Here is a 19,642-nt window from a genome sequence, read left to right as displayed (position 1 = left end):
AATATTTATATAAATCTGTTTATAGAACTGCTCTTATCCAGAAAGTTTATATAATATTTTTGATGAAAAATTATATAAGAAGTAAGGTAACGTTATTATAAAAAGGTTGCAACAGTTATTAGTGTATGAAACTAAATTAATTTTATATGATAAGTACTTTTAAGTTTATTAATATATCTATACAGTAATAAGATTGGAATATTTAATGTGTTAGAAGGCACTTTAGCTATAAATTTAATTTATTAATGGTTGTGATAATGGCTATAAAGTAATGGTTTGCTAAAATTGGCAAATTTGTATGCATCACTGCAATTAGAATCGCCTTTTGAATTTATCTTAGGATCTTCCAGTATACAATATTATTATTGTATATAAGATTTTTAGTATTATATATTAAATATAATAAGAAAAAGTTAAAACTTAATATATTAATTATACTGCAAGTATTTTTTTTATTTAATAAATAATATTATTTGCTGACGAACTAAATAAAACTCTAGGAGCAACCAAAAATTACTCCACCAATGGAAACAAAAATCGATTTTCTCTCCTGGAGTTACTTCCTTTTTTGAATAATCGTAATCTTTGATCACGTGACTATAGTTTCAGCCTTATTCGACGTTAAGAATTTTTTAGTTAACAAAAAGTTTAAATTAACTTTATTTCTTAACTATTTAGTGACATGAATTTTTCAAGTGCTTTTTGGAAAATATAATTTTATTATTAATAAAAATAATTTTTTTTAAATATACAAAGAAACATAAAAACAGTAAATTAAATATTTTTTCATCTATTAAGAATTAATTCGTTATAACTAAATTATGCTATATATTAAATACTTTTTGGTTCTATTAAAAAAATTAAAATTTTTACTTAAACCATCATTGTTCCATAAACTTTTTCTCTAACAAATTTTTTTTCAGCTTAATGTTTTATAGCGGTGATGAGGAAATTTGGGCAAAGGAGGAAATAAAATTTTTACTATTGAAGGGGACTGTACTCTTTAAAAAATAAAATACTTGCATATATCATATAATATTACAATATTATTGCCATCTTTTGTCGTAAACGGTAGTTTTACTTACCTGAATCTGGAAAAAGTACTACACATCTTCAAAAGAGGTAAAAACAATTGTTTATGTTTTAAAGCTAAAAAAAATTTTTTATGCGTTCTTAAACTTTTTTAAGAAGATATTTTAGATATTAATCAGCATGTTGGTGAGCACATTTAAATTATTTAAAATTTTTAGGCTGCTACTTATATTAACTTCGTAAAACCTTTAGACAAAGATAATTTGAAAAGTGCTATATAAATTATAATGCAAGTTATATTTCTTTTATGCGGTTGTAAGAGAATAGTAATTTTACATAGAAAAACATTATTTGGAATGTTAAAAAACACTAAGTGACCCTTTTGCTAGCCCTTTAATTTTTGGAGTGAATTTAAAACAAATTAATATCATTATTTAAAAGTGTGTAAGGTCATTTAACACGAGGGCTGTTCAGTGGAAGGTGAGCCTCGTCCATAAAGATATGTTCAGAAAAACCTGGACTGTATGGGTACACACATAATATAATAGCTGAGATGTCAGATGGGTTGTGACTGATATAACAGTTATTGGGTAAACGTCAAACAAGCAACAACGTATCTAGCGAAATTTTGTCTTTTTGGAAGTTTAAATATAGTGCTCTGATAAAGTACCTCGCAAAAAAAAGGTAAATATGCCAAAGAAATTATCGAGGAATAATTGGCCACTAATTTACAATGTGCTCCATCAATTACAACGATCAAAAGGTGGACTAGGCTGTTTAAAGAAGGTCGAGGACCAGTTAAAGACGATGAGCCTCTGCACAGTCTTTATAGAAGAAATTATTATAAAGGGGAAAAATTAGTCCTGAAAGAACGTCGCATTTGGGTTCGTCAGATAGCAGATAAACTAAAGATTCAGTGAGATAGCGTTGGTCCATTCTTCATAGTCATATGCTAATAAGCAAAGTGAGCGCGCGTTGGGTACACAACTCCGCTAGATTGGTAACCAGCGTGGAAAGTTAACGTAATTATATTCGTTTATGTGAGATGCACTGTGTAATCGCAGTCTACCCTGTGAGGAAACATGGTTTTATCATGACGATCCAGAATCCAGACAAAGGTCATACAATGGATAAAAAAGGGAGAAAAGTTACCGCGCAAGTTCAAGGTTTAAAGAGTGGCTAACAAACTTATGGCAACGATAGCGCATGAATACTTTTAGTAAATTACCTCCCTGGAGAAGGAATGACGAACGGGCAATGTTCTGTTGACTATATCCTTCAATTGCGACGAGCCTTAATGAGAAACGCAGAGGCAAACTTAACAGAGGAATTTTCCTATTACAAGACCACGCGCTGATTTACTCAACTCTGGTTGCAAAGCGTACTATACGAAATGTGGGCTTCGAGGAAATAACCACCCCCCACACCCCCACCCCTACCGTTCAGATCTGGCTCCCAGCGATTTTTTCTCGTTACAAAATTTAATAAAGGCATTACGTGGTAAAAGATTTTTCAATGAAATGAAATGAGGTCGACTGTGGATGAGCATTTAGCAGACAAAGTTTCAGAATATTTCTTTTGCGGAATAAAACAATTGCACGGTCGCTTTGAAAGCTACACTGAAATAGATGGAAATTATATTGAAAAATAAAAAAAATATATAGTTTTTAAAAGTCTGTCATACTACCCTAGGCTTTTTTTTTAGCTTTTCCGCCGGTCAAATTATTGATATCGTCTATTTAAGCTTAATTATAGTATTAACTATATTTTTGATATTTAATATATATAATAGGTAGTAGTTGTCTATCAAGTGAAAAACTCCATGAAAGTTATAAATTCTTTAAGCTATTCTAATTACATGATTCGTATTAATAGCACTGCATTATGTATGCACCCTTTGATGCATTATAAAGGTGCGCAAACTCATTAGTTCTACAGTCATAAAGTTAACAAAATTGTTAACCTTTAAGCTTACTATTCCCTGCAAAGCAATTTGATCCCACCAACTTTTTAATAAATCTTTTATTTTACAACAATTGTAGGCTATTAGAATAAATTTTAATCGCTTTTTAACAAAATAATTTAAGAGTTCGTAATCTCAAAATATTAGGTATCGTGTGATTATACAATTAGAATAGAACTTGAAGAGAGTTAGTAAGTGTAACTATATATATTACTTGTATACAGACGTTTAATATATCAAAATAGTGTAGAAACTCCGTATCTTAATTATCATCCATAAAGGATATACTATTTCAAATTAAGCTTTGTGGCTAAAGCAGTTTTTCTTAACCTTATCCCGAAGTTATTACATTTTCTAGTCATTACTTTAAAATGAATTCGAATTTTAAGTTATTAGAAAATATAGGGACTAATTAATGGCCGTATCTCATGTATATCGTAAAATCCTCATTATCTTTAATAGGGGGCTTAAATTATGTTTAGTAATTTTTAACACCCTACTAAAAAGTGAATATTTTATTAAGTCTTTCGTCTTATACCACCTACGCAGTTTGCTCATTCATGTTAATTCTTTTTATAAGAATAATTTAAGCATGTTTAACGGAAATAAAAATAGAGTGTACCTAAATTAGACCTTGTAAACAGTTTATAATAATTTAGTTTGACATTTAATCATGGTGTGAAGAGATTACTGTTAGGAGCTAAGTGGCGGATAAAAATCGGAGTTACTACAAATTAGCACTAAAATTTTCAAAAATAATATTTTATAAAATTGATACAGTACTGTCAACATTTCTCATAGAAAAACAATATGAAAGACCTTATAAAATCATGTGCTGACTATTTTAACCTTCAAATAATCATGCAATATACAAAGGCGGACCTGTAAAACATGCTTGAAAGAATTAACTTCACTCAATAGCGGTCTTAACAAATTTAACATGCTTTAGGTATAATTACATTTTCGGGATAAAAAAGGACATTTCTTTATGTAGTGGTATTTTACCTTTATGTCTTTATTTTTGTAGCCTACCGCAATTACCTGAGGTTATTTTATTTTGTTATTGCAGAACTTATTTTTTGTTTTATTTAGTGGGGTATTCTAGGTCTCTAATTCTAGATTACTTTACAGCAGCAAATCGTATTTATTAATTTAAACTTCCTTATTAATGCGCCATTAGTAAGATTTTTAAAAGAGGCAACTAATTTAAGTGAAAATTTACTTTACATAATACAACCAATACAGAAATCCTATTTATCGTTTTCGGTTACAGTTTGAAATACCGTGCGGAAGAGAACACTATAGAAATTATTTTTTACTCTTAGTTTGGATATTATGGATTCATATAGTAAATCTATTAAACACTAATTCAGAATAAAGAATTAAAAATTTTCAAAATACAGTAAAAAAATTCCGTTAGTTAAGAAACTAAATTAAGTTACTTTAGGTTTCCGTTGCTGTTTGCTTGAGTATTTCTTGAATATATCTTTATAAAAATTACTCTAGTTTCAAAGAAAAGAGTAAAAGCAATTATAAATATAATCCGCTCTGCTCTTTTTAACACTTTAAATAATGATGCATATAGACATAGAGCCGATCTTTTTTAACCGCTTTACGACAAAATTAGAGTTTTTACAAATTTTTAGGTAATTAAATTACCTAAAAATAATACTGAAATTCTATAAATTCAGTTAATCTCTTATCGTTTCAGCATAGGTCGACAGGTCCTGTTTGATCACTTAAAGATAACCCTCCAAACCAGTGGTGTCAGTAGCTTTAATGCGCTTACAAAGTATATAGATACGTGGTATGTAATTTCCTATAACTGAGCAAATAGCCTCAAGTGCTATTTCAAGTTAATGATTATTTATGAGGTTCCCGTCGCCTTTTCAAAGTTAATCTTCTTATTTAAAATTAGATTTAACCTTTAATTTAGGTAGGCCAAGACCGAGCGAGCTCTTACAAATTAAGAATTTATAGGGATAGCACTTAATTCTCATGTAAGTATTCCATAGTGTTAAGTGGAGTGTTTGTTTATCCATTTTTTTGCTCATCATAGCTCTCCATACGCGCACTTAAAGGCAGTATAAAAATACTCCTAAAATTGAATCTGAGGTCTCCTGGTTAGGCGCACATCTGTAAGTGCATAATGGGAAGACTTGCGGAAAGAATATAAATTACGCAAAAAAAAAATTAAACGTTATTAGCAAAATTAGGCAACCTGCACTCGATTTTATAGAACACCTAAACAAATTAATAAAAAAAATTAAGAGGACATAAATTACTGTTTTTATTTTTGTTTGTTAGTTAAAGAGGGTTAGTACCAGTTTAAAATGATTTTCATTGTTATAATATAGTTTTCAGGTAGCCACACCTATTCTACTTATGTAAATTTTGTCAGTTCAACTATTTGTAGGCGTAAGGAATTCCATCGATATGTGCTTTTCTTTTATAAAGGCAAACAGCAAACATTCAAATGTAGGTTTTGAGTAGTAAGAAGGGGTTATTACTCCTCGGATGACTTCGTATGAGATTGCAAACTAAGTCCCACATTTTTATAAGCAAACTCTTATTTTTATTTTTATTTTTCTCATTACAAAAGTATTTAATTAAATTTTTTTTTTGATCTATCTTTTTAAATTTCTGTACTCTTTAAAGAAAAAGTCATTTTTTGTTAGCGCAATAAGTAGTTCTTACTTCCCTGTAATTTAAATATTTTTTATTTTTTTGGGGGGTAAAGTTTAAACGGGCTGAACCGTAAAATTAACTTCGCCCTTTAGTTAATTAAGTTCCATAACTGGAACCTGCAGTTGTGCAACCTTGACAAAAATAACATGATATTTATTCTATGTCATGCTATCAATAGTTATGATAATATATTAATAAAATATGAGTTTCTTTTTTAGTATCTGTCCAGTACGAACACAACTTTTAAAACACTGCACGGCGCCACCAATAACAGTGCGTGATTTATATTTAAGGAAAGAAGAGCTGCGCTAGAAATTTTAGTCATGCGAGACCTACTTCAGGTCTTTATGCAGTTTTCTGTTGAATTGTTAGTCGTTAAAGAAAACGGAAAGTGAATAATATAGTTAACTTTTCATCTAATTTAAACTTTTTTATTATACCAAGTTATTAAAAAATATGGAAGGTTGTATTATACTTCATATATATGTATAAACATATGTTCTTTAAATTAAATTTAGAAAAAGATATCTGCCGTGTTTGCAGGTGCGAATCATCTCAAGCAAATTTATTGTATAGCCCATGTTTGTGCGCAGGAAGTATTAAATTTATTCATCAAGAATGGTATATTGTTAAAGGATAGTTAATAAATAATAGAATAGTAATCTTTAAAAGTTTGGTTAACTGGCTTAGTCACAGCGGGAACACTTGTTGTGAATTGTGTCACTACCAGTTTCATTTTAAACCAAGTATTTTTTTTTAATAATTATAATAAATAAAATCAGGGGGAAAATACCCTTCTTTTTATATTGCAGTATATAAAGAAAACACCCCAAAGAAACTTTCGTTGATCGAGTTCGTCTATGGCGCTTTAATACAGTTTTCAATTTGTTTCGGAAAGTTTTTACGTGTCATATTTGTAGCGTGTTGGTAAGAAGAAATTTAAAAAATTTTAACTATGTTTATTATAGTATAATTTGTTTAAGTACATTACGAATATCATTAATAATTAAGCTTTTTTAAGGTTATGAAATACTAAAATTTATAAGTGGTTATTTTATTTAACTTTATGTAGTTAATTTTTTTATTATTTAAACTTTATAATAATTACTACCCACTTAACATTTTTTAAGTTTATGAAATTAAAATATTTGTGATTTTTTTGTGATTTTTTACTTTAATTGTATTTCATTTAGGCATACTTGAAAAATATTAAAAGTTGTCAATAATTGTTTTAATTATGGATTTATTTATATTTGGAGATTTATTAAGATTTATATTTCTTAATTTCCTTTTTAAGAAATTATTTATTTATTATTTTTTAGAAATTTTATTGTTTTCAACTTTAATTTTTTACTTTCGAAATTATAATTATTAATGTATACAAAATTTTTTTTTTGCAAATCAAAGTAATTTTTTATCTTCAATTTTATAATAAATTTTTACTTTGAAAATTTATATAATTAAAACTTTTAAAATTACTTTTTATTTTTCAATTCTTTTCTATATATTGCGGTAAATGTAATTTAAAAAATTTATATATTATAACTTGTTAAATTTTAAATTCTTTATTGTTCCTTATATCTTCATTTTAGTTTTATTATGAACATAAAGATTTATATGAAATTATTATTTAATTTATTTTTTAAAAAAAGTTTTGTATTAATGACTTCTTTAGTTTTAGTATAAAATGACATTATTACATCTTAAATACTTCTTGCCTTACTTATTATTAAAAATTACTCTATTTTGAGTTGATTTTAAAAAAAAAAAATTTTATTTTCCTATTTAAAATTTTAAAAATAATTTTTTTTATAATTTTTATTTTTAAAATTTCTTATTTGCTAAATTTCGAAATTAATGTTTAAAACTGTTTCAAGTTGAAATAATTTATATAAGGTTGATTATCTTCGAAATATATTTTTTAATATTTTTAAAGGTGTGAATTATTTTACAACTATTATATTACTATTTTATTTAAACTTTGAAAAAACTTTGATACGCTTTTACTTTTTATGTTTATTTTATTTATTATTTTTTTAGTTTTTATAGAGGTCTTATTTTATTATATAATGTTTTTACTTAACTCTAATTTAATTTATTTTTTAAACTTTTATTTAAATCTTTACTTAAAATTTTTTTGTTTTATTAGCTTTACTTAAAATATTTAGGAAATAATTTAACTTTTTACTATTTTTTGGGTTTTATTATTTCTTTTATCATTTTATTAAGTAGTTTTTACAAAATTCTAAGTTTACGTTACTATTTTTTTTACTACCAAGATTTTTTTAATTTTTAAAAATTTATCATTTATAAACTTTTTTTTTACTGTTTGCTTATATTATTTATAAAACTTTTTAGTATTTGTTTTCTGATTTTGTGATTTACAACCTTTTTGTGCTTTTAGTTTGTTTGGAAATAAGTAATACGCTGTATAAACTTTATAAAGGTCAATAATAATAATTATAGTTAAGCAGAAATTCATAGTAATTTTTAATATTTTGGGAATTCTATACCTTTCTAGCTGGATGGGCCTCTTTCCTTTTATGTTATCTCAAGTTTGGCGGTTTTTTTTCTCAAGTAGTCATTTTTGGCGCGCAGAGCTAAACTCTCTATATTTGTAAGGACATTTTTTTATTATTTTAGTGTTTATATATAAAAAACTATTATAACTACTAAAATTTTAGATGAATATAAATTGTGATTATTTTATTAACAATTCTACTTTTATGCTACTAATAAAACTTTTATTTCTCATCATTATATATAAAAGTAGTTTTTTTTTTGAACTTTTATAATAATTATATTTTTTTATTATTTTGTGAAGTAACGGTAATCATTTTAGGTATGTTTTTTCTAGTTGCGTTCACGGGCTCATTATTTCTGCTGCCCTTGTTCTGGTGCTGGTGGCCTCATTGGCTCTTTATAATTTTATTGGTTCCAACTTCGACGAGGAAGAAGCCCAAAGGCAGCAGCATCAAAGGCTCTTCCGTTTTACTTATTATTATTATTTATATTTCTATATGTAAACTTCTTTGCTTACTATATATTTTCTTTACAATTATGGCATGAACTATATATTTTGTAATTAATAATAATCTTACTAATATTTTCTTTATAATAAATTTATAAGTTAATAATAATTTATAATTTTATTAGTATTTATTAATTTTAATTTCTTTTTTGCTTATAATTTTATAAATTAATTTATTTGTTATAAATTTATATTTATTTTTTATCTTCATAATTTTTGTTAACATTTTTATAAATTTTATTAACTTTTTCTTGTAGTTTTGTGTATACTATTATATTTTATATTATTTTTATATTTGTATCTTTCTTTGTTAACACTTTTATATTCTTATATATTTTATTATTTTTTATATATTTATTATTTTTATTGTTTCATTATATATTTTTCATTATTTATTAATATATAAACTTTTTTTTAATTCATTTTTTTCTATGTATTAGTAAATTTTTTATTAGATGTATTTTTTTATGAATACTTTTATTTTTTACAAACTTAAAAGTTTTTTCTTTAGCACTTAAAGAATTTATATATATTTTTATATTTATTAATGAATTTTATTATGTCTTGTGGTTATATTTTTACTCTTCTACATTTTTTAGAGCTTCATAATTTATTTCTATTAATATTTTTATAATTTATTTATTTTATATTTTTATACTGCACTTATTATTATTATGCTTGTTCTATTTTTTTATTTAGTATTTATAATTTATATATAAACTTTTTTTATTTCCTTTATATTTTGTACGTAAATAGAAATTTTTTGTTAATATTTTTTTATTTTATATATATTAGTTATTTAAAACTTTATTTTTTATTTATATTTTTATATGTAAATAAATATTTTTCGTTATTATTATTTCTATATAATATTTTAAATAGTTAGAAATCTTTTTATTATTATTATTGCTTTTATATATAAACATTATATTCCTTTTTAAGGTTTTGGTGTTTATTTATAACTATTTACGTATTTTTTATTTTTTATAATTATTAATATTTATTTTTATATATATTGTATTTTTACTAAACTTGTGTATTATTATTTTATAATAACTTTACTTTATTAAAGTTTTTTATACATTTGTGAAGTTTTTTAATATATTTTTAAAAAATATATTAAGAAAAATTCTTTTTTTATAATATTTACTCTAGAAAAATTTTATTATATATATATTTATTACTATTCTACATATTTTTGTTTTATAAAAGTTTATATAGTAAACTTTTTATTTTTACAGTTATTTATTAGTTTTATATAAGATTATACTTTTTAATATTTTTTATATATTTTTGTGCAGAATAGTAGAACGCAGCAACGAAGATCCGCATTTTCGCGAGTTTCTAGTAGCTCGACACCCTCACGTGGCGGAAGAGGCGAGTGCAAGCGTTCCTTCTTCGAAAAGTCTATCGAGTATATATACTCATACACTAAACTTCGCATTCTTTTAAAAATACTATAAAAATAAACTATTAAAGCAAAAAAGTTTTATAAAAGTTATAAATATAATAGAAAGTAAAGTATTTACTTTTACTTTTAATAAGTTTCAAAAAGTTTATGGAAAAAGTAAAAAGTTTAATAGAGAACTTAAAAATATATTTATATACAAAATCATAATTTTCCATAAAAGTTATTCATTAAAAATAATGAAAGAATTGGTAATAAGTATTTACTCAACAAAATATTAATAGCAGCAAAAGTAAAACACTTTTATTTTTTTTTTATTTTTCGTATATGTTTCATAACAATAAAGTTCAATTTTTTTTAATGATCTTTGCTTTTCTTAAGCTTGGAATCAAAGTGAAAGAAGTGATTCTATTGGTGATGCTGGTAAGAAGTTTTTATGAAAAAGAGACTTTTTTCTTACGCTTTATTTATATAAATAGAAAAATAATAATAATGATGATAATTATAATAAATAGTATATATCTGGCTTCTGAGTATCCAATTAGCAGTTCTTTTTTATATTTTTTATTTATAGTAATTTTCCTAATAACCCAATCAAAAGTCGCTTTTGCTGTATATATTTTTATAATGAAGCTTATGGTAAATAATTTATACTATTAAAAATAATATCAAAAGTTTATATTAAAAAATCTATAAATGTTTATTTTCGCAGTAAACATAATGAAAAATCATAAATTTTTGTAATATGTATTATTTACTATTAATAAAACTTTCTAAAAGTTTATATTTATAAAGAGATATTACAATAATAAATTTAAAAGTCAGAAAAAAAAGCTTTATATAAAATTTATTCGTATAATGAAAAAACACGTGCACATTAACCAATCGGAAAGTCTTTCAGCTAATACATAGAAGTACTGAACACTATTAGTGAAAAATTACATAATTCACTTCTTAACTTTTATTGTATTATTATTGTCATCAGCTGTCATTCGTGAATCTGATGGCGAAGAAAATAGTGAAAGTGAAGGTGAAAATGAAAATTTTATTCCAAACTTTCTTATTAATGCCGCCGAAGAGAGTTCCGTTGTTGGTATTATTACTATCATTATTTTTATGGAAGTATTTCTATTATCACTCATTCGTTTTTGGTGTTCCATATTTTTTTGTACTATTCCACAGAAGTTTTGGGGTTTACTGGGCCTCTCCGCCTTCTATTCGAGAACTTGTTTTGGGCAATATTTGTTTCTTCTATGGTGGTGGGAACTTTTGTGTTTCTTCCTTATTGTGTTGGGTCTCTCCTTCTCACCAACGCCCAACATTTGCGTATGAGGATATATAACTTTTTAACTATAACTTATAATTGATCATAATAGTCGCGTTATTAAAATATATATTCCTAATTGGCTGGTTTCCTATGGAATAGTTATATTTATTTTTTCAGTGCACTCCAAACTTTTATTGCTGAGAAAAGCAGTGAATATTATCGCCCGCTCTGACTGGACCGTTCTTTTTACTTCGCTGATTGGCTATCTATCTCTCACACTCCTTGCTATTGGTGCATTTAGTTTATCACTTGCTTTTTTGCCAACTTGATTACTATTAAATTTATATTAAATTCATTGGTGGATACTTGTGTAAATTTTTAATTGGTCCTTTAGTAATTCGTCGGACGTTTGCTATTATCAACAGGGGAAGGTCTACCTTTTTAGCGCGGGTGGACAAAGTTTTGGAGTTGGCCTGCATGTACGTCAAAGTATTTGGCTTGCTGACGGCCGAATTGGGTAGGTAGCTTCTAAAAATCAAAATATTTAGAGAAACAGTAGATCAACGTTTTCTTTATAATGATAGCGATAATAAAATTCATAAAATTTTTTGTTACGTTACTTCTCTTGCAATGAAGCTTTAATAACAATAGTAAATAATAATAATGAAAGGGCTGTTTCCCGCTATCTGTGGTTGGTGGATAGACTACTGTTCTGTCAGCTGGTGACCCATAATTTTTATTGCCTATTTTCTGACCAATCAAAAACGTTTTAAATTAATTTCTATTTTTATCCACTTATCAGCTGTTTTCTTTCTCTTTGGTACTTTTTTCTTTTCGCATTATTATTTTTCAGGTTACGGACGAACTTTTCTGCGCGCGTGTTTTTTTTTCATAGATACCCAATAACTTCTTTGTTTCTCCATTGGTTGGTTGGGATGCTTTATATAACGCACTTTGCCTCTTTTATATTTGGTGTTGCACTTTTTTTTCAATGTTTTTATATATTCATTATTATTTTGGTAGTTCTTCGTAAAGAACTGAGGCCGGGCGTTCTCTGGTTCCTGCGGGATCCTAATGATCCTTCTTTTGAGCCAATCAGAGACATGTTGGTGATCCCCCTGCACCAATACGCGCGTAGATTCGTTTTTTCGCTGGTGCTATATGCGACAACGATTGGCGGTTTGGTTTTCATGCCTTTGAAGGCCAACCGTTTCCTGCTAAGCTACATATACGCACGGCGTCCGCTGGAGTTTGTTTTCATTATTTTTTCTCGATAACTTTTTATCTGCACAACTTTTAACGAACTTATAATAATATGTAACCTTTTATTTATATTTTCATTATTAAATGTGTTGTGCATGTAATAAAAGAATTTTCTATTTCACTGTTTATACGCTTTTTTATTTATGATAATAAAAATTATGATAATAATATTTTATGACAGACTGCCATTGGACGGGGCTCCTCTTTTTAACGCTCCTGTTGAATTGCTTATCTTTCATTGGCTGCTTCCACGAGTTTTGCGTTCTATTGATCTTCAGTCTGTTTGCAAGCAAGTCCTTCATTGGTGGCTTTTGAAAATATCTCAGTTGTTGAGGATCCATTCTTATCTTCTCGGTTATATTTTTATATCGAAATTTTATGTTTCTTTATTTGGACTTTTTTGTCTAAACATTAATGAATTTTTTAGAACAAATAAATATTCATAAGAACATTATAATAAGTAAAGAAAGTTTTACTGGATAATGAATTAATAATAAAACATTGAACTGCTAATAAATTTTATATTTCAATAATAACATTGATACTACTCATCAATAAAGGGAACACCTCATTGGATAAAAAGAAGCATTGCGAAGATTCTTTTGGAGGCGTTGCATATAAACCTCCGTATTTTCTAATGCGGGTACGTTTTTTCTTTCATTATTATTATTGATTCTTTTAATCTTTTATAATTGGTAGATTTTTCTTTTTATTGTGCTCATGTGGCTTTCACTCTTTTCATTGGCTGTTATCGTTCTTACGGCTCCTGGTATGTTTTATGCTGTTTTTTAGCCCACCAATCCGCTTATTTTAAATTTATAATTTAGTTATTATTGGCCGATGGGTGCTTTTTTATGTGTTCAATCAATCGCTAAACGACTTTTATAACTTTGCGTTTGGGCTCTCTGTGGTCTTCATCGTCATTGGCGCTTATAATGTTAGCGCAAAACTTCTGGGATATGATTGGAGGGGGGTCGTTTTGAAAGCGCCCATCGGAGTATGCTTCAACATTGTTGGTTTTCTCTATAATTCTATTGGCTACAAGTTTTATCAACGTTATTTCCGAATATTTAATTAAAGTATTTTCTCTATCACTTTTCTCGACTTTGTAGCTTCTTCAATATGTTGGGGCTCTTCTTGCATTTGGATTGGTCCTTCCATCTCTTTTGGGCGCTCTCTTTGAACTCACATTTATTGCTCCGCTTTTTGTTTCAACCAATGAAGCTGCGCTATTTAATTATTTTCAGGTTACTTTATTATAAATTCTTCTATTCAATTTTTTTTTACATTAAAATATCATTGGCCAGATTTGGGCATTGGGCGCTGTTCTCATGAAACTGGTCGCGTGTGTTATCATGTCCGGCCAAGTGGCGCCCCTTCGTTCTCTTCTTGACGATGCGCGTGTCAATGCTGCCAATCAACGAAGCGGTATAGTGATGGGGGAATTCCAATTGGACCGACTGACTAGCCACGTGGCTTTACCTCTTATTCGGTTGTTGGGGCTTTTCCTGAGCGTTCCGTACATTGTCACGCGCGGGCTCCTTCCTCATTTTGGTGCAAGAGGCTTATTTTTTTATCAACTTTATGAATATTATTTTTTTCATTATTTTAAAGCAACTTTTCGTAATGACAATTAAGAGTAAATAAATTTAATGAAAAAAAGTACACTCTTTTTATGAGCGTTTACTACTACTATTATTATTATTATTATAAATAATAAATATAAAAGTAAATTGCAAATTATAGAAATAAAAAATAAAAGTAAAAAATTATATTTTATAAAAAAAAAATAAAAAAATTGTTAAATATATATAAAAAGTTTTTATGTTCAATTTTATTTTTATTATTTATTAAACGAATTTATGAAAAAATTATAAAGTTGTAATGATGTTTTCGTTATCGAAAGTATAAATAAAATAATATTATCATTATAACTTTTATTATAAATAAAAAAGTTTCTTAGCGAAATAAACATAAAATTTGATTACACGCATAATAACTTTTATAAAAAAAAAAAAGTAAAGTTTATTATAGTGACAAAAAAACCCTTATTATTTATTATCTAACAAAAACTTGTATTAAAAATAAAAAAGTTTCTTATTGAAAGTATTAAGAAAAAATTATTATTCATTATATAACAAAACTTTTATAAAAAGAAAAGTCTGTTACTGAAAGTATAAATAAATTTTTTTTATATTAACATAAAATATATAACTATTAAGTATAAAATATAAATATAATGAAATAATGAATTTTAAGTAAAAATATACATAAAGTAAAATTATTATTTTTTATTTCTTGATATTAAAATTTTTATTATTTACAATAAATATAATTTTTAAATAAATTTATTATTTTGTTTGTTATTTTACTTTTGGCCATAAAAAAATACTATAATAAAACTTTTTGTAAATTATTTACTTTTAAAACATTAAAAAAAAAGAAGACTTTTTTGTATATCATTTACTTATAGATATTAAGAAAACTAAATATAATAAAAATTTTTTCTTTTAAATGTAATAAAATAAGAAAATAAGAAAATTTGAAATACTGTTTACTTTTTACTATAATAATATGAAAAAACAAAACTTTTTTATATATAAATGTACTTTCAAAGTATTATATAAGAAAAAGAAAACTTTGTATATTATTTAATATGAATAACAAGAAAATATATAAATAGTAAAACTTTAATAAAATAAGAAAAAAAATTTTTTCTTCTCCATTATTTACTATTGAATAATAATAAAACTAAAATTAGTTGATTATTTTCTACTAAACTTACTGCTTTTCTATTATTTATTATTTATATTTTTTTCAATATTATAAAATTTTATTATTTAATAAATTTGTATTAACTTTTTGACTTTTTATGTATTTCTTATAATTTATTATAATTTATAAAATTTGTATGACTTTTTATATATTTATGATTTACGATAAATAAATAAATATGTAATAACTTTTTACTTTATGTGTATATTTTTTATTATTTTTTATTATATTTTAATAAATTTGTATTAACTTTTCGTCTTTTTTTATATATTTTTAAATATTTATTATTATTATTATTATAATTTAATAACTTTTTATAAATTTTTTAGTATTTTTTATTATTTATAATTTAAAATTTTTTATTATATGAATAAGTTGTATTAATATTTTTAATTTTTTTATGTATTTTGTGAAAAAGTAATTTTTTGATTATATTAAAAAAAAAGTTTATATATATATTTTTTATCCCTAATAATTATTATTCTTTGAATTATTTTTTTTTAATATTGTAAAGGGAAGCAAGTAAACTTAATAATTTTTTTTTTGTTTTTTATATTTTTTACTAAACTTAATCGGAACTTTATTCAATATTTCATATTTTTTCATTATTATTAGTGGAGTCTGCTTATATAAGAACCCTGCTTTCAAGATTCAGCTACTCTGCTCTGATGCTTTTTTGTATATGCTGGTACTTTATTTTACTTTTAATAATAATAGTAATTACACTTTTTTATTGTATAATATTTTTTTATTTATATTTTTTTAAATATTATTTTTAATTATTATATTATTTATCATTATTTATTGTGTGGATGTACAATATTTACTTTTAAATGTTAATAGTAGAAGAAAATTTGTACATCAACTATAAATTTATTACTCAGAAATTTATAATTTATTTTTAAAATCTCTGAATTAATTATACTTTTAATATAATCAAATTTATATTTTTTAACGCAACCAGAAATATTTATAATATTTGCTTAGAAAGTTAATTATTCGACAATTATGAATTTAAAATAATAACTATCCAAAAAATTTCTCATTGGCAATATCTTTTGTAGCTTCTGAGCATTTATAAAATATTATTTTTACTAAAAATTATACTATTTTTTTTTATATTAAAAATTAAGTTTCGTTTTAAGATTGCGTGCATTGTTAGAATTATTATAGTTAATTTTAAATTATTTTCACGAGAAAGTAAATCTTTCTAGACAATAATTACAAAACTATAAAATAATTTCAAGTAATCAAATATTTTTATAACTAAATTTGCCAACTTTCTTAAAGTAGAAATAAATTTTGAAGTTTCAAAATTAGTTTTATGTTAATTTTACTATTAAATGAGGAACAGATGATTATTTTTTAACTTTATTTTTAAAACTTTTGATTTATTTTTATTTAATAATAAATAAATATTATAATACAAAAATGATTTAATAATTTTTTTTTACAGAAATTAAAATTCTTAAATTAAATTATTTTTAATAAACTTTTTACATTTAAATAAAAAAGGCAGTCGACTAATAAGTTGCGTTCGTATTTCGTACGACTGCACGACACGATTCGGGACGAAAAGTATTTGATTAATAGAGAATTACGAAATTATAAAGGTTTTGGATTCTTTAAAATCGTCAAAACTTTGTTTTATAAATCAGTTATAGTTGGTTTTCTTATTTTTCTTTTATATTGAAAAATAATTTTTTTGTATTTAATTTTGTTTATCTCTAATTAATTCTATTACAATTCCTATAAAATAATTTTGGTTATAAATTTTTTTAATCTTATTTAATTTTGGTTAATTTTTTTTCGTATATAAAAAAGTTTTTAATTTTAAAAAATTTAATTAAGTTTTTTTTTAAATTATAAAAAAGTAATTCTTTAATTTAATTTATTTTGTTCAATTAATTTTCCGTAAGTAAAAGGTTTTTAACTTTTTGATTATTTATATTTAGTTTTTTATTATTATCGTTTTCTCTATACAAAATAGTAAATTATTATTTTTGTATTAACAAATTTGTTACAATTCCTAAAATAGTTATTGAGTTTTTCTGTTATTTTTTGTATTTATATTAAAAGTAAATTATTTAAATTATATAATTTTGTGTAACCAAATTATTAATTTAAAAAAATGTTAAAATTTAAAATAATTTTTAAATAAAATTAATTTTTTGTTTGTGTATAAATAAAAGTATTTTTTTGAATTTTATTAAAAATTGTATAAAGCTAAGTTTAAATGTGTTAGTTTTTTATTTTTTTAATTTCTGTTAAAACTGTATATATAAATTTATTATTACTACTAAAAAAGTTTCAAAATTAAATTTAATTTTATTTAAAATTCTACAGACGAATGGGTATACCATAAATAAAAATAAAAATAATTTTAATTTATAAATTAATTTTTATAGTTTTCTTTTTCCTTATATTTTTACTTAATTTAAATTTAAATTTAAATTTCTACCAAAATTGAAAGTAAAATTATAAATTTTATTATTATTATAAAAGTTTACGGATTTTAAATTTCTTTTTATATATGTATTTTTTTATTACTTATAATTAATTTTCTTTGGATTTAATTTCAGTGGTTTTCTTAATTCTTAGTATTAACTAAAAGTATAAAAAATTTACTACAATAAAAAAAAAATTTCGTTATTAGTTTAATTTTAATAATTTTTCTTATTTTTAATTTTTTAATTTAAATTTTTTGGCGATAACTGAAAAGTAAATTATATAAGTTTTAGGACTACTTTAATTAAAGTTTACAGATTTTAAATTTTTTTTTTGTTGATGAAACCTTTTGTTCCCTTTAACAATTTAATTTTTTTTACTTGTAAATTTAATTTTATTATTGTTAAATATTTTGTACATGAAAAATAATTTATGAATTTTCAGGGATTGGTAACTTTACTTAAAATTATCTTTTTAATATAATCTAATACTTTTCTTTATTTTCTGTTTTGTAATAATTTATTAATTACTTTTTAGTTGAGATTCAATATTTTGTAGTCACTTACTAAAAATTATAAAGAAATGTAATCTTTAATAATTTTTTTTATTGCTATTTTTTAAAAGTAATTTATTTAAAGTTATTTGAATATATTTATTAAAATTTCTTCTTAACGTCAATGTAAAGTAAATCAATTGATTTTTCTAACTGTAGAAAATTATAGTAAATTTATTATAATTAGATTTATTATTTCTTTGTTGTTATAATAGTATATCAAAAGTAACTTATTATAAGAATTTTATTTAGCGAAAGTAAAATTTTATTATAAAAGGATGCAAAGTTATTAAAATTTTCTTATAAAAATCCTTAAAAGTAATTTTTAAATTTATAAAAACTTTAACTTTTACACATTAAATTTATCTTATAATAAGTTTAAAGAATACCGAACTTATTAAATTTTAAATTTTTCTAATTTTTTTATAATTTAAGTTAATTCTAAAATTTATCTGTAGAAAAACTAATTAAATAAAGATTATCTTTTGGTAGTTTCCTTAAATTTTAAATCAACTTTTAATACTAATTTAAAAAATTTATTGTTAATTGTTAATTTTGTTAAAGCTTAATTTTATATAAAAGTGATTTTATTTATTACTTTATAGGATCTCGAGGTAGGGAGGAACCTATTTCTCTGAATACGCAGTAGTCACATTTACTTTAAATTTGACAATAAAAATCTTTTTCTTAGCGATTAATTTAAGTCATTTTCAATATTTATGAGTTATTTAAATTTTATTAATTTTTTTTAAATGTGTAATTTGTAAAAGAATTCTGACTTTTACAAATAACATTAACAGCGTTTATAATATATTCAACTATGTAGTCTATATTTTCAAAGAAAAATTTATTATAGCTTATATTTTATACGAAATTATTTTTTTGATAATTTAATAAAAATTCTTTTTATTTTTAATTTATTTTAAGTTTTATAATTTATTAAAAATTATTCTTAATAATTTACGAGATTTTAACTATCTACTTGGCAATAATAACTTTAGTTGAAATAGACTTTTTTCTTTAAACATAATGCAGCCCCTGCCCACGGTACGTACCCGCCTCCCATATACTTATAGAATATCATCATAATAGCTTTAAAAAAAAAAAAGCAAAGGCCTCCTTTTATTTCTGGTCAACTGAAACTTTTATTCTCCACGACATATCAGGGAATTGCCATTAAAACGGAAAAGAATTATTCACGTAATAACAGGCTA

At 23.7% G+C, this 19,642-nt stretch overlaps 1 protein-coding gene and 1 long non-coding RNA gene across 2 annotated transcripts; both read left to right on the top strand.

Annotated features, from left to right (window-relative positions):
- Positions 1-6,520: 6,520 nt before the first annotated feature.
- Positions 6,521-8,657, top strand: LOC135145141 (uncharacterized). The gene is made up of 3 exons (XR_010283344.1): positions 6,521-6,610; positions 8,205-8,300; positions 8,526-8,657. It is a non-coding gene; the product is annotated as an uncharacterized LOC135145141 (long non-coding RNA).
- A 1,364-nt stretch (positions 8,658-10,021) lies between these two features.
- On the top strand, positions 10,022-19,077 carry LOC135145148 (E3 ubiquitin-protein ligase MARCHF6-like). Its single transcript, XM_064077246.1, has 18 exons — positions 10,022-10,128; positions 10,504-10,545; positions 11,108-11,215; positions 11,305-11,448; positions 11,567-11,680; positions 11,784-11,906; positions 12,060-12,111; positions 12,243-12,361; positions 12,413-12,638; positions 12,834-13,006; positions 13,213-13,295; positions 13,352-13,421; positions 13,480-13,664; positions 13,765-13,899; positions 13,960-14,206; positions 16,043-16,115; positions 16,943-17,040; positions 19,034-19,077. The coding sequence occupies exons 4-18, from the start codon at positions 11,376-11,378 to the stop codon at positions 19,075-19,077; spliced, it is 1,815 nt and encodes a 604-aa protein (XP_063933316.1). The 5' UTR covers positions 10,022-10,128; positions 10,504-10,545; positions 11,108-11,215; positions 11,305-11,375.
- Positions 19,078-19,642: the final 565 nt, after the last annotated feature.

Source organism: Zophobas morio, unplaced genomic scaffold (assembly GCF_036711695.1).
Source record: "Zophobas morio isolate AGI-343-1 ecotype UQ-CSIRO unplaced genomic scaffold, CSIRO_AGI_Zmor_V1 ptg000131l, whole genome shotgun sequence".
Taxonomy (NCBI): Eukaryota; Metazoa; Arthropoda; class Insecta; order Coleoptera; family Tenebrionidae; genus Zophobas; species Zophobas morio.
This window is presented reverse-complemented; position numbering and strand designations above follow the sequence as displayed.